The sequence below is a fragment of the Trachurus japonicus genome, unplaced genomic scaffold (assembly GCF_045865225.1).
Source record: "Trachurus japonicus isolate A0001 unplaced genomic scaffold, Traja_1.0 AP030539.1".
NCBI classification, from domain to species: domain Eukaryota; kingdom Metazoa; phylum Chordata; class Actinopteri; order Carangiformes; family Carangidae; genus Trachurus; species Trachurus japonicus.
In genome coordinates this window covers 1-13,459 of record NW_028220672.1, presented here as the reverse complement: position 1 = coordinate 13,459, position 13,459 = coordinate 1, and the positions used below count along the sequence as shown (strand labels likewise).

The window sequence follows — 13,459 nt, the reverse complement described above, 5'->3', positions numbered from 1 at the left end:
AAAACGTTTTTCTGATTGAATGTGTCTCGATGTGATCAGACTGAGATCTGCTGCAGCAACAAAGCGTCAGTGCGGCGGCTTCAGGACGGAGCCGCTTTAAGAAAATAAAAAATAAAATAAGTCGTAAAAGTTTGTGAAACCAGCACAGGAGGACGTGAGCGGGACAAACCGGGCACCGTCCGTCCCGTCCCGTCCCGTCCCTCAGCACTGCGTCTCCTTGGTGTCGATCTGGTGTTGCCTCTGCAGCCGGAACATCAGCGCCTTCTCGCTGCGACTCACCGCGCTCGTCTCCGTCAGGTCCTCGAAGGAGCGCCGCCGCTGCTCCGAGCGCTGCGCCGGGCGGCCGAACGCCTCCTGCAGCGCCTCCTCGTCCAGGTGGGAGTCGAAGCTCGGGTCCTCCTGGATGGTGGCCATGCGGGGGGAGTCCAGAGGGGGAGGGGGAGGGGGAGGGGGAGGGGCCGCCACCGCAGGAGGAGGAGGAGGATGGTGAGGAGGAAGAGGATGATGACAGCAGGAGTCTGGACCGGGGCCGAAGCCGAAGCCGGAGACCGGCGGCGTGCTGGTCTGCTGCGGACCGGACGGCTGGAAGCGCAGGTTGGTGGTCGGGAAGGTCGGAGGCTTGAAGATCCGGACGGACGCGGACTCCAGGCTGCTCAGGAGCTCGGCATTCTGGGAAAATGAACAGAGTCAGAGTCAGTTGAGTTTGATGTAGGGATGTCACGATTATAAATTTTCTTGGATAAATAATCACGGTAGTACGATTACCACGATTATTATGCATTAATTAATTTCACAACACTATATATGAATGTGTAAAATCAAATATAGTCAAAATATAACTACATTATTGATAATATACACAAAATATTTTAAGTATCTATTAATATAGGACCAATTATTACTCCCCCAGAGGAAGTATTTGAAATATTGAAGTCATTAATTGTCATCTATACCAAATGTTTGAGTTTATTTTAATAATTTTTTACATTTTATTATTACAAATGGCACACTGACATTTAAATTCCTACCAATTTAATGTTACGTGAGGTAAATGGACCAGTTTCTGTGCATTTACCTTTACTTTGGCGCCACATCTGCCGATACGGTTCCGACAATCTTTTTTGGAGAGTGACAGTATTTAGAAATCTTTACGATTGATTAATTGTGGCGTTTAATACCACGATTAATTGTGACAATAAGTAATCGTGACATCCCTAGTTTGATGGTTAAAGATGAACTCTCTGTGTCTCTAACCCTCCTCTCCTCCATGTGCGTTTGTTTTCAACAACGAAGCCGGTGAGAAATTAATCCATGGAGCGGTGGATAACGTTATTTATCATCTACCATGTTACCATGTGTATATCTGTGTAGTCTTATCTGTCATAAACAAGAGACTACGGGTTACGTTTGTGTGGCGGTGTCGCAGAGACGAGAGCTGGGACACCGGGTCGGAGGCTCTGATCTTACAAGGTTGGTTTTCAGCCAAGAGACGCTAGGTGGAAGGCAGAGAGCCTCCATTCTCCCAGGTAATGATTCGTATCAGACATATTTCCTCCTTTTGCTGCAATTTCATTACATTAATTGTGAAAAACAAGTAATTGTGACATCCCTAAAATACACACAATCAGATACTCACACTGGGGAAGAACAGAGACTTTGTGGTTTGCTCGTATTGTTTATCCAGCTTCTTGTCCTGAGAGAAGAAGATAAAGAAGAAACTTTATTAATCCTGAAGGAGGTTGTTTAGACAGACAGACAGGCAGGCAGGCAGGCAGGCAGGCAGACAGACAGGCAGATAGATATACTTTATTGATCCCAACCTGGGAAATTACAGTGCAGCAGCAGCATTACAGTGACGATAACAACATATAGGATACGAATATAAAGAACAAACTATACATAATAAAATAGCAAAATAGCAATAGCAGATAAAATGTTATGTACGAATGTATATACAACAAATTGGCAGTGTTGATTTTAGTGCAAAGAAGAAAAGACAAGAGTAAACTAAACAGAACTCAGCTCTACTCTACTAAATTAATTAGCTCCGTAAAATATATATTTAAATGACTGTCCACCTGATCTATACAGACTAAAGACAGGAAAGACTTTATCATCTTCAGATTCTGGCTGTAGCACCTTAATCCCTTAGTATTAGTCGTAATACATCTCTGTAACGCGTCAGTCAGACAGTGTGACTGAGTGTAGTTTAGTTTAGTTCCTGACAGAGACAGAACGGAGCGACTCACCACACAGTGGACCAGGATGCTGATAGGAACCCAGAAGAGCAGAGAGAACGCCACCACCGACCCCACGATGTTGTCGGCCAGAAACTTCCCAAACGTGTTGATGTCCAGTTTGTCGATGAAGTCCCACAGACGCTCCACCACGTCCTGCACCTGCTTCATGCACTTCCCCTGCAGGAGAGACACACACACACACACACACACACACACACACACACACACACACACACACACACACACACACAAGCTGTGTTTACACACATACACACACAAGCTGTGTTTACATGGAGCCAAATATTCAGATTAGATTCGGTTTAGAGTCCAAACTGAATGAAAATGCTCCATATAAACAGCTCAATCACAACAAACAAGCCCAAACCAAATCAAGTTTCATTCGGTTTCACAGAGGCAGAATAAACCTTTTCTTAAATCGATCAAAAGTATAAAACAATAAAATCAAATCATGTAAACAGTTGACCTGAAAGACTCATTCAGAAAGGATTCAATCAGAAAGAGGAAAAAGTCTCCATGTAAACCCACCTACACACACTCACATCCCGCTTGTCTTTAATGTGTTTTTTTTTTGGGGGGGGGGGGGGTTCCCCCTTTTACAAAACATTTTATATAATAACACGTGAACATGGGGTGTTTTCTATTATAATAACACAAGGAAATAAATAATTAACCAAAAAACTTAAACAAAAGAGGGGCTTTTCAGGGAAATATACCTTTCCAATGCTTTCAGATGTCTTCAAATTTGGAATGAGTGTGATGTCATACCATTCATCAACAGATGGTTTAAGCCATTTCTTTGTGATTACAGCTAAACTCAGTTCCAAATAAATAGTTTTCACACTCATAGTAGTTGAGCTAGAAGTTTGTCTTCAATGTGTTTTAAAGCTGCCGTGTGTGTGTGTGTGTGTGTGTGTTTCCACTCACCGCTCCGTCACAGAAGCCCACGGTGCAGGGTTTCCCTTTACGCAGGAACAGGAAGTTGCCCGTCTTGTCCTGGTAGGGGGCGCAGATGCCGCTGGTGCTCCGGCAGCAGACTCTGCACGACGCGTTGGTTTCTATAGAGACGAGAGGGAACAGATACAAGACTGAGACGGGTGCATCATCATCATCATCACCACCACCTTGGTCTCACGCCGGTGTGGTCGTTACCGTTGCAGGCGCAGGGCTGCAGCTTCAGGACGGCCTGACAGAAAGGAACGCACTCCCCGTCCAGACACTCGCCGCTGTCCAGACACGCCGTCTTATCGGGAGCGTTTTCAGGAGGAGGACACTCGCTGCTGTTTCCTGTCACAACACACATAACAACATGTGTAGTTTTTTGGTTATTGTTAGATGATTTGATCAGATCTGATCCAAGAGCATTTGTTGTTGTGAGTCTGTCCCTCACACACCTTGTGCTTCTGAAAGTAAACTGTAAATTATCAGTCAACATGTTGTTGTCAAGGTAACATGAAAGGGGGGAGGTGCTGTTCCATTCATGTTTATAGTATCTGGACCCTCACAGACTCTCACACTCAGTCACTTTACAGCTGACAAAGAGAGAGGGAGTGATGCTGCCTGTCGCTCAGGTGGAGCTGTGACACAGCAGTGTGTTGATGCTGTGTGTGTGCGTGTGTGTGTGTTGATGCTGTGTGTGTGTGTGCGCGTGTGCGTGTGTGTGTGTGTGTGTGTGTGTGTGTGTGTGTGTGTGTGTGTGTGTGTGTGTGTGTGTGTGTGTGTGACAGTAACATCTCGGCAGACGACATGCTCTACACGGAGACGGACCTGGAGGACAGCATGGAGAAGATCGAGACCATCAACTTCCACGAGGTGAAGGAAGTGGCCGGCATCAAGTTCTGGTGTTACCACGCCGGACACGTGCTGGGCGCCGCCATGTTCATGATCGAGATCGCCGGCGTCAAGGTAACGGACGCTCACCGCCACTCACATGACTCAGCTGTTCAACCCTCTGTTGGTGTTTTGTTTTTTGCTTTTTTACTTTATTTTGCAAATAAATCGATGTACAAACCAATAAGGCAAATAGTAAACCTGTAAATATAAATAAATACAAAACATAAGATATAAGAGCATGAAATAAAATAAACAAACATCAAATAAACAAGACAAAGAAAAGAAAGTATGTACACGTAAAGTAAATAAATTAGAAAAATTTAACATTTCAATCAATAATCGATGTGACCAGATCAATAAACTGAGTCTGACAAACAGGAAATCAGAAGTAAGGCTTCTAAAACATGCAGCATCCCTTCAAAATAAAAGCATGGAAATACAAATCCTTTTAAAAAAAGAAACTGTTTTTAACACCGTGTTGTCCTGCACTTTATCGTCATCATGTCTAAATGGAAGCGCATATTGATAAGTAATTTCATCAACTCACAAAAAATATTTCCCAGAATGCACCTCTTCACCTAAACTTCATTATCACATAATATCACATTATGTAAATTATAAACATATGAATCGCAGTGATTCACTCTCTCTGCTGCGACAAAGAACAGATGTTATTATGATTTATTTATCTTAGTTGGAGCAGAAACAGTGAAGATTAAAACGCAGCTGTGTTTTGATTAAAAAGTGATTGATTGAAAATCCTAATCAATAATCACAGACTTCAGGCTCCAGAGTCAATTTCTCTTCATTTGATGAGCAAAATAAACTGTTTAAAGACGTCGCCTCGGGCTTTAAGTTGAAGGATGGTTTTATAATTTTAACATTTTGTTGAATAATCCAATTAATAATAAACAAATGTATACTTTTAGATCATTTTATTCATTTGTATGTTGTGTTAATCCTATATATGCTGGTGTTGATGTATAATTAATTCAAATATCATGACAAGGAGAGTTTGAAGGTGATCCGTGACTAAATCTGAAGTTAATTCCCATCTACTGATTACCTTGTTTTAACCAGTCAACAGGCCTCCTGAGGTGTGTGTATATTAACCTACACCTGAAATACACAGCATCATAAAATATGTATGCACTTAAACTTTTATATGAAATAACAGGGTATCCACGGGGTCTTAAAAAGTCTAAAATTTGAAAATCTAAATTTTAGGCCTTAAAATGTCTTAAATTTGTTGAATTATTGTGTTCAAGTCTTAAATAATTTTAGACAGGTCTTAAATTTTCTTATGCCCACCATGGGCGAGCATTTCACTCGCATTTGCCCCTAAAAAAAAATACATGTGTGAACCAGGAAAATCACAAAAAGAAAGAGCACAACCTGCGATTGGTCAAAAACTACAAATCCCACAATTCTCTGGCCTCAACAATAACAGTAGGCTAGTTAGTGTAAGTAAGGGAGAGTGGAGCTGTCGGTGAAAAGAGGAAACAACGCCACGTCTGGTCCTGTTCTATGTTGTTCGTTCACACCGTCACCGTTTATTCGTTACGTCCGCGGTGTAAAAGGCCGTGACGCAAAGACGCGATTAGGCGCGAGACGCGATTAGGCGCGCGACGCGGTAGACGCGACTTTTTTTTTTTTGCGACGCAATACACGCGATTCTTTTTGTGCGACGGGACCATCGCGTCTTCGTCTAATTCATCGTGTTTGGTGGGAAGACCCACAAGGGGCTTCCCACCAAACACGAGGAACGCTTTTTTTTCGCTCGAGTTGTGACGCGCGACCAAACGCGAGATACGCGGTTTGACGCTCTTTTTGACTCGTGTCAAAAAAAAATTCACGAGCCCGCCAACAACTTTTTTTTTTTTTTCAAAGCAGGTTCAACTGGACTTAGTTATTTGTCTAGGAAGACGTTTCACCTTCATCCAAGAGGCTTCATCAGTTCATGTAGCATCTGACCAGGCTGGGACTGGTCCAACTAACTGGTCTGGAGACTCAGTATAAGTCCAGTTGCTTTCGATTTAACCTCCTTTGAAATACTATGACCTGGACAAATGAGAATATGCACAGGCCTACAACAACATTTCTGCTCTCATCAACCATGGTTGAGGTCACAACGCTGCGCTGTAGCTGCTCTGGAAGTCCGAGACACTGAGGCCAAACGCCGCCGTCGCTTCTGATCCATGTCGGCGAGTTCCGGGCTGATGAGCTACAGAGACTTTAGAGTCAAAGGAGCAGTGCGTCGCTGTGTCGGACTGTTTGGATTTAATGAAGAAGCTGCACAGAGTCAGGTGAGCAGAAGCTGCCCCCCCCCCCCCCCTCACCGTGGAGCCGCTGCTGTCTCACAGCCGCCACCGACCCCTAGAATAAAACACCACCGACCCCTAGCGTGACGCACAGTATACTGTTATGAGACACATTATGCATCCCAACTGTCTTTTTTTTTAGAGGATTTTTTTTTTTTAACCAAGAATGCGAAAAATCATGATCCAGGGGCCAAAATTCGAAACAAATATATTTTTAATCATAATTCTCATTATTCTTTCTGATGTCGGTTTAATGTAAACAGATTGAGCTGATACGCGAGAGTAATGTGACAGCGGGGCAGTGCTGCAGCTGCTGTGCTGTGATGGACCTGATCAGACTGGTGGTGGTCCACAGTGAATCAGTCCCAGATCCTCCACCGTCAGCAGATCCCCCGAAAACCCCCGCAAATAATACATCGACAAGAAGTTAAGTGGCAAGTTGCACCTTTTCGTCGGCTTATTATTTGCGGATTTTTTTTTTTTATAGCCTATATAACGTCACTGCAACATGCGGCTCTCAGTGCTTGTCGGTGTTGTGTCTATAAATTGTGAAATAACTTTTCCTCAATAGAAATATGAGACGTGGTCGATATGTTTCATTCATCCATGTTTTGGCAGACAATACAAATAACCAATGATAATGAGATTTCCACCGCGTCGAACCAATCATGTGGCTGGAATAGAGCCAGTCAACAGTAACATGTGCATTTGTTTGGGTTGCTGCAGATGTGCACATCAGCTGACACCGCCAGAGAGAGACACATAACAGCCGCTTCAAGGAGACTAGCGGACTTTTTTTTTTTTTTAATAGCCTCTTCATTCATCTTGGGCGGGGGGCGGTGCGCCGTCTTATAATGTTACAGAAAACCCTGCATTATGTTTTTACAACTCGTGTTCCTACACTATAGAGACAACTTGCTGTTGGCTCTATATTTCAAGAAACTTGTTTTCTGTTTAAAAGGCACAATTCACCCATCTTTTAACCGGGTAGTTACGTCTCCAGTCTGTCGAGCGGGCGAGCGCACAGCTGATGTGCTTCCATTCCCACAGACGCACGGATTCAGTGTGGACAGAGAGCGTCAGATGTGACGCGATTGTCGGACGCTCGTTCGCGTCGCATCCAGTTAGGACACGGTGTGAGCAGCCACATCCACTGCGCTCTGGATCAGCTGATCGGTGCTCAGGTGACGTTAGATCTTCACTTTTTAAACTCATACAAAGTGCAGCCAAACAGCAGGCTGAAGAGAGAGGACCAGCAGCAGCAGCAGCTCTGACAGCTCCTCTGTGGCGCTGCAGACAGGCTGCAGGTGAGCTGGCCTGAGAGCAGAGTGCCGTCTCTTTTTTTTTTTTTTTTTTAGCAGCCTTTGTTACAGATAGGCTACATGTCCATGTGCATGTGCATGAGAACTGATTTTGAATCGAAGAGACACCCAAATATTCACATCCTTCAGTCCAGGCTTTTGAAAAGAGAGTAGCCTATAAAATCAGCTTCATGTAGCAGTTAACTTTAAAATGGTTCGAATATATTGCTGCTGAGTAAATCTGAAACATGTGATGTGCATTTTTGGGGGGGAAATATGGCTTCTGATATAATAGTCTGTAGACATCATCATCATTCAACGTTTTCACATGGTCTGGTGTTAATAAAGCAAACTAAAAATCGCAAAAAGAAAATCAAGAATCGGTTGAATCGAAAATCGATTTTGAATCGAATCGTGACCCTAAAAGTCGGAATCGAATCGTGAGCCACCCAAAGATTCACATCCCTAGTACAGAGACCTGCCACAGTGTCATGGTGCATTAATATAAACTTCAACCTCAGAGCTGTCAGTCCTCAGACTGTCCTGACTGTCCCTGAACATCACACAGGGATGCAAACAGCGCGCCGAAAAGCGAAACTCGCTTTTTTCATGACCAATTGACCCTTCGCCAACTCCTCCCACAAACGGCTATTGTCCAATCCTACGTTAGCAACCGTAACTATAGGCCTGGCAAGCTTTCCGCAGTGAGTCATTACGTTTGCTTTTGTGGACACATTTTGAGACTAGGACGAAAAACATTTGTTTGTAGAGAAGGATGTTGTTGCTGCTGCTGCTACTACGGCGGCGGCGGCGGCGGCAGAAGCAATATAGAGATGTTCAGATACGAGCAGACTTTTTTTTCGACTTGAGCAAGTGTAGATATGGGGAAAACCATATGTTCACCTCCGAAATGACAGCTGTACTTTTAGGGCTTTTACCTGGGCTTTTAGGCGAGGGATCCTCCAGGCAGGGACTGCTTTCACTGACTGATACAGCGGTGGGAGAAAACAAAACAGCAGCGAAAACTGTATGTGGTTCACAATCGCCCAAAAACTTAGAGTTTGACAAGTTTCATGACCAGTGAGATGACCTAAGTCTTGGTGGGTTGATAGACGGTAAAATGACCGGTCCTTACTGCTGCTCTGTACATTGTCCAGTCGTGTCGTTGAACAGATGTTTTATCCTCCTGCGCGAGTCACGTCACTGAAAACTATGAATGATCTTTGTGATTTCTTCTCTCTATTATCTCAGAACAGTTTATCCAGAAATTTGCTGATATTTCCTTTGAAATCGATACCAAATACTGCCAGGAGCATGGCTGGGAGTGAAAGCTTGCCCGGCGTAGCAACAGTAACCAAGGGGGCGGGGCTTACGCGAAGGGTCAATTAGGTGACTTGTGTGAATCGTTCAGATCCGAAGAGTTTTTGTTTTGAGGGGGGGGGGGTCTCAGCGTCTCAGCTGGGGTCAGTAAAATGTTTTTCTAACAGGCTGACAGTGACAATCACGTGAGGCGAACTCATTCATGGTCTCTGATTATACTGATAACAGCCGACCTCCAATGTAGACGCGCGACATGCACGCACGTTACCCAAAGCGGTGACGCCGTTTTTTCCCCCCCGTGCACGTCCGCGGCGCACAGCTCCACGGACGTGCACGGTTCCCTACGTTGCTGTGTCAGGCAGGTGTTTCCATGGAGCTCTGCCCCGTTTCAGAGGTGAAGGAAGCCCTAAGTGGAAAGACGTCGCCTCCGCCATGTAGAATGTGTTCAATTAAAGTGAAACTAACACATTATATAGGCCTATATGTCCATTACACACCGAATGAAACATCCCATGTCTTTATTTCTTCAGTTTATTTTAATAGTAATAATTATGACTAACATTCAGTGAAGACCTAAAAATCAGTATCTCCAAAATTGAAATATTGCAAAGGATTTTATTTTTTTAAAGCATTTTTAATATAGAAATGTTGGCCTTCTGAAAACTGTCCATCTATATGCACTCAATACTTGGTTGGGGTTGAACTACTGGAAATTGACTTTTCTGTGATATTGTTAAAGGACAATTCCGGTCGAATTCAACACGGGGGTGTATTTTCATATCATTTTAGGTCTAAAAGAATGAATCTGAAGATTTTCAGTTTAATCGCTCCTGTTTTGCGGTTGTTGCGTCTGTCCGCGCATCGCCACGGCAGCAATGAATGGGAGTGGATGTAAGTTCCGCTGTTTAGGCTGTTTACATCCCTCAAAGCCGCAATTTTTTTCCACAGACAGAGTCAGATGGCGACTCAAACATGCACCGAGAAGTTTATTTACTTCAAGCAAGTCGACATGTTTGTAAAAGTCGATCTAATTCAAAGTCTCCCGGAGTCTCGCGCGAGCCCGAAGTTGCAGTGCTGGTGTGTTCAGGTGCAGTGGGAGCTACCGCTTGTGTCATAAACACAGGAATATCAACTCTTTACTTGCTTGAAGTGTACATTTTTTTCCACAGACAGCGTCAGGTGGCTAATCAAACATGCGCCGAGAAGTTTTTTTTACTTGAAGCAAGTCAAGAGTTGATATTCCTGTGTTTATGACACAACGGTAGCTTTTCCCACTGCTCCTGAACACACCGAGCACGGCAACTGGGTCTCGCGCGAGACTCCGGGAGACTTTGAATTAGATCTAGTTTTACAAACATGTCGGCTTGCTTGAAGTAAATAAACTTCTCGGTGCATGTTTGAGTCGCCATCTGACGCTGTCTGTGGAAAAAAATTGCGGCTTTGAGGGATGTAAACAGCCTAAACAGCGGAACTTACATCCACTCCCATTCATTGCTGCCGTGGCGATGCAGGGACAGACGCAGCTACCGCAAAACAGGAGCGATTAAACTGAAAATCTTCAGATTCATTCTTTTAGACCTAAAATGATATGAAAATACACCCCCGTGTTGAATTCGACCGGAATTGTCCTTTAATGGTGAGCCCCCCCCGCCAGACAATACCTCTCTTTTTTGGTCCTGACCCGTTTGCATCCCTGTATATATGTGTGTGTGTGTGTGTGTGTGTGTGTGTGTGTGTGTGTGTGTGTGTGTGTGTGTAGTTGTTGTACACAGGAGACTTCTCCCGTCAGGAGGACAGACACTTGATGGCGGCGGAGATCCCCAGCGTCAAACCAGACATCCTCATCACCGTGAGTGGAAGCATTCAAACCGTTCAAACTTTATTTAAACACAGAGCACAGACACTTAACATTGAACCTGTGTGTGTGTGTTTGTTGTGTGTGTGTGTGTGTGTGTGTGTGTCAGGAGTCGACCTACGGGACTCACATCCACGAGAAGCGGGAGGAGCGAGAGGCTCGGTTCTGCAACACGGTCCACGACATCGTCAACAGAGAAGGTCGATGTCTGATCCCCGTGTTCGCTCTGGGCCGAGCGCAGGAGCTGCTGCTCATCCTCGGTGAGACCACGGCAACAACGACGCCATGACGACGCACGGCGACCTAAGAGTGGCGCTTTCCCTTCAGCTGAGGGAAAAATAAATTCAGGCTTCAAGTTTTATTTACAAGATTAAACTAAGGGACGTGTTTCTGTCTATGGATCACACAGAAACATTTTAATTCACCATACACACTCGTTAAAGCCCCAGTGTGTAACTTATTTGGCTTTTTAGTAGCAAAAATCTAATATTGCTTTCATAAATACGTATTTCACTGAAGTCGAATCACACCCGCATACAAATGAAAGCTTTCTCGTACCTTAGAATTGAATTGTTACAAGTCGTTACAAACACATGAGTGGGCGACGCACCAAACCGAGGCGGCCATGTTGCATCGTGACCGTAGGTAACCACGGAAACTCAGCGGAGCTGTGGGCTCGGCCTGTTAAAACTGTCACCACTGTGCAGGGCCGTTGCTAGGAATTCTGGCAGATTTTTCTACTTATTTCAAGTGAAAATTAGTTTGAAACAAGTGAAAATTATCTAAAAACAAGTTAATTTTTAGGTTATGAGTCTTATTTTAAGTGGAAAGAGATTAGTTTTGACTAGAAATGAGACATTTGGACAAGAAATAAGACAAATATTCTTGGAAAGATGTTGAGTTTTTACAGTGTACTATGAGTATTAGTCAGGGTCTTACACAGAATAAATCAGTCATACAAAGATTATTCTACTGGGGTTTTTTATGGGGCCCCACTGGGCGCTGGGCCCCTAGAATTATCATCACCTTTCTCCCCTATACAACGGCCCTGCCACTGTGTAGTGTGAGGAAGGACGGAGGCACTGGTGTTGCATTCAGGTGCAGTCAGGTAGACGGCCGTCGGCAAACCAACCGGATGTCATTTTACTCGACGAGAGAAAGCCGGTAAAACGTGGGTCGGGTAAACAATACGACATCACCATGACAACATATTGCTACGCCTGTATTGTTTTGCCTCGTGCTGGCGGACCACTTGTTTACATAGACGCTTGTTTATCCTGTTACATGCAGCGTCTGTTGTCTGTCTGACGTCTGCCCGATTTCACCTGAATGCAACATAAAGAATACGTTCAGATATGCAACCGCACCGCTAGATGGGGGGAATTCCTACATACTATACCTTTAAAGAGGAACTATGCAAGATTTTTACCTTAAAGGGATAGTTCAACATTTTGGCAAATTGGTCCATTGCCATAATCCCTATACTCATAGCAGTAGGTTTGTTAACTTTATTTGTGTGTGTGTGTGTGTGTGTGTGTGTGTGTGTGGACCAGACGAGTACTGGCAGAACCACCCGGAGCTCCACGACATCCCGATCTTCTACGCTTCGTCTCTGGCCAGGAAGTGCATGGCCGTGTACCAGACCTACATCAACGCCATGAACGACAAGATCCGCAAGGCCATCAACATCAACAACCCCTTCGTCTTCAAGCACATCAGCAACCTGAAGGTTTGTTTTGTTTTGTTTTTTGTTTTTACTTTTCTGTCCTGTTTTATTGTGTCGTCAGGTTTGTTCTGTCCTTTGTTTTCCGTTTTGTCTGTTTTGGTCAGTGTATTGTCAGTGTATACATTGTGTATGTTTAGGGTTGCAAAGGGGCGGAAAATTTCCAGTTTTTTATTCCAAATTGGAAAATATCAATGGGAATTATGGGAAATTATGGGAATTTATGGGGATTAACTGGAAATTTGGGGTAATTTAAACAAACTGTATCATATCCAAACATAAATGTAAATATTTTGTTTCGTCATAAGCAGACATCCATGCAAAATAACAATACAATTTAAAAAAACATGACATTTCAACAGATTTATTTGTGAGTAGAACTTTATCAAGTTTTAATTCTTGTATGAACAATCAGCTATTTTACTGAACAACAAAAACATGAATGTTGAGTAAAATATTTCTAATTGCTTATTAAGGGCCAACCTTCAATTTTGTAAATTTCGGATTTATTCCCGTTTATTCCCATAGAAAGTTTCCGATATTACCCGATACCCGATATTTTGCAACCCTATGTATGCTATTGCCTGTTTCCATTGTCGTTGTCGTTTGTTTTCTGACGTGTGTGTGTGTGTGTGTGTGTGTGTGTGTGTGTGTGTCAGAGCATGGACCACTTCGACGACATCGGGCCCAGCGTGGTGATGGCGTCGCCCGGCATGATGCAGAGCGGTTTGTCCCGGGAGCTGTTTGAGAGCTGGTGCACGACAAGAGGAACGGCGTCATCATCGCCGGCTACTGCGTGGAGGGGACGCTCGCCAAGGTGGGAATCGAACCTGCGACACCTCGGGTCC

General features: G+C 44.1%; 2 protein-coding genes across 2 annotated transcripts; one reads left to right on the top strand and one right to left on the bottom strand.

Moving 5' to 3' along the window:
* Window positions 1–201: 201 nt before the first annotated feature.
* On the bottom strand, window positions 202–3,561 carry LOC146960243 (disintegrin and metalloproteinase domain-containing protein 17-like). Its single transcript, XM_085772501.1, has 5 exons — window positions 3,411–3,561; window positions 3,186–3,316; window positions 2,250–2,417; window positions 1,637–1,693; window positions 202–669 (listed from the first exon to the last, which is right to left on the bottom strand). The coding sequence occupies exons 1-5, from the start codon at window positions 3,559–3,561 to the stop codon at window positions 202–204; spliced, it is 975 nt and encodes a 324-aa protein (XP_085628627.1).
* Window positions 3,562–3,988: 427 nt separating this feature from the next.
* LOC146960242 (cleavage and polyadenylation specificity factor subunit 3-like) lies at window positions 3,989–13,428 on the top strand (the record flags this gene model as incomplete). Its single annotated transcript, XM_085772500.1, has 5 exons — window positions 3,989–4,163; window positions 10,793–10,882; window positions 10,998–11,148; window positions 12,442–12,617; window positions 13,271–13,428. Coding segments are annotated over exons 1-5 (734 nt in total), but the record flags the coding sequence as incomplete, so codon positions are not given.
* Between the last annotated feature and the right edge of the window lie 31 nt (window positions 13,429–13,459).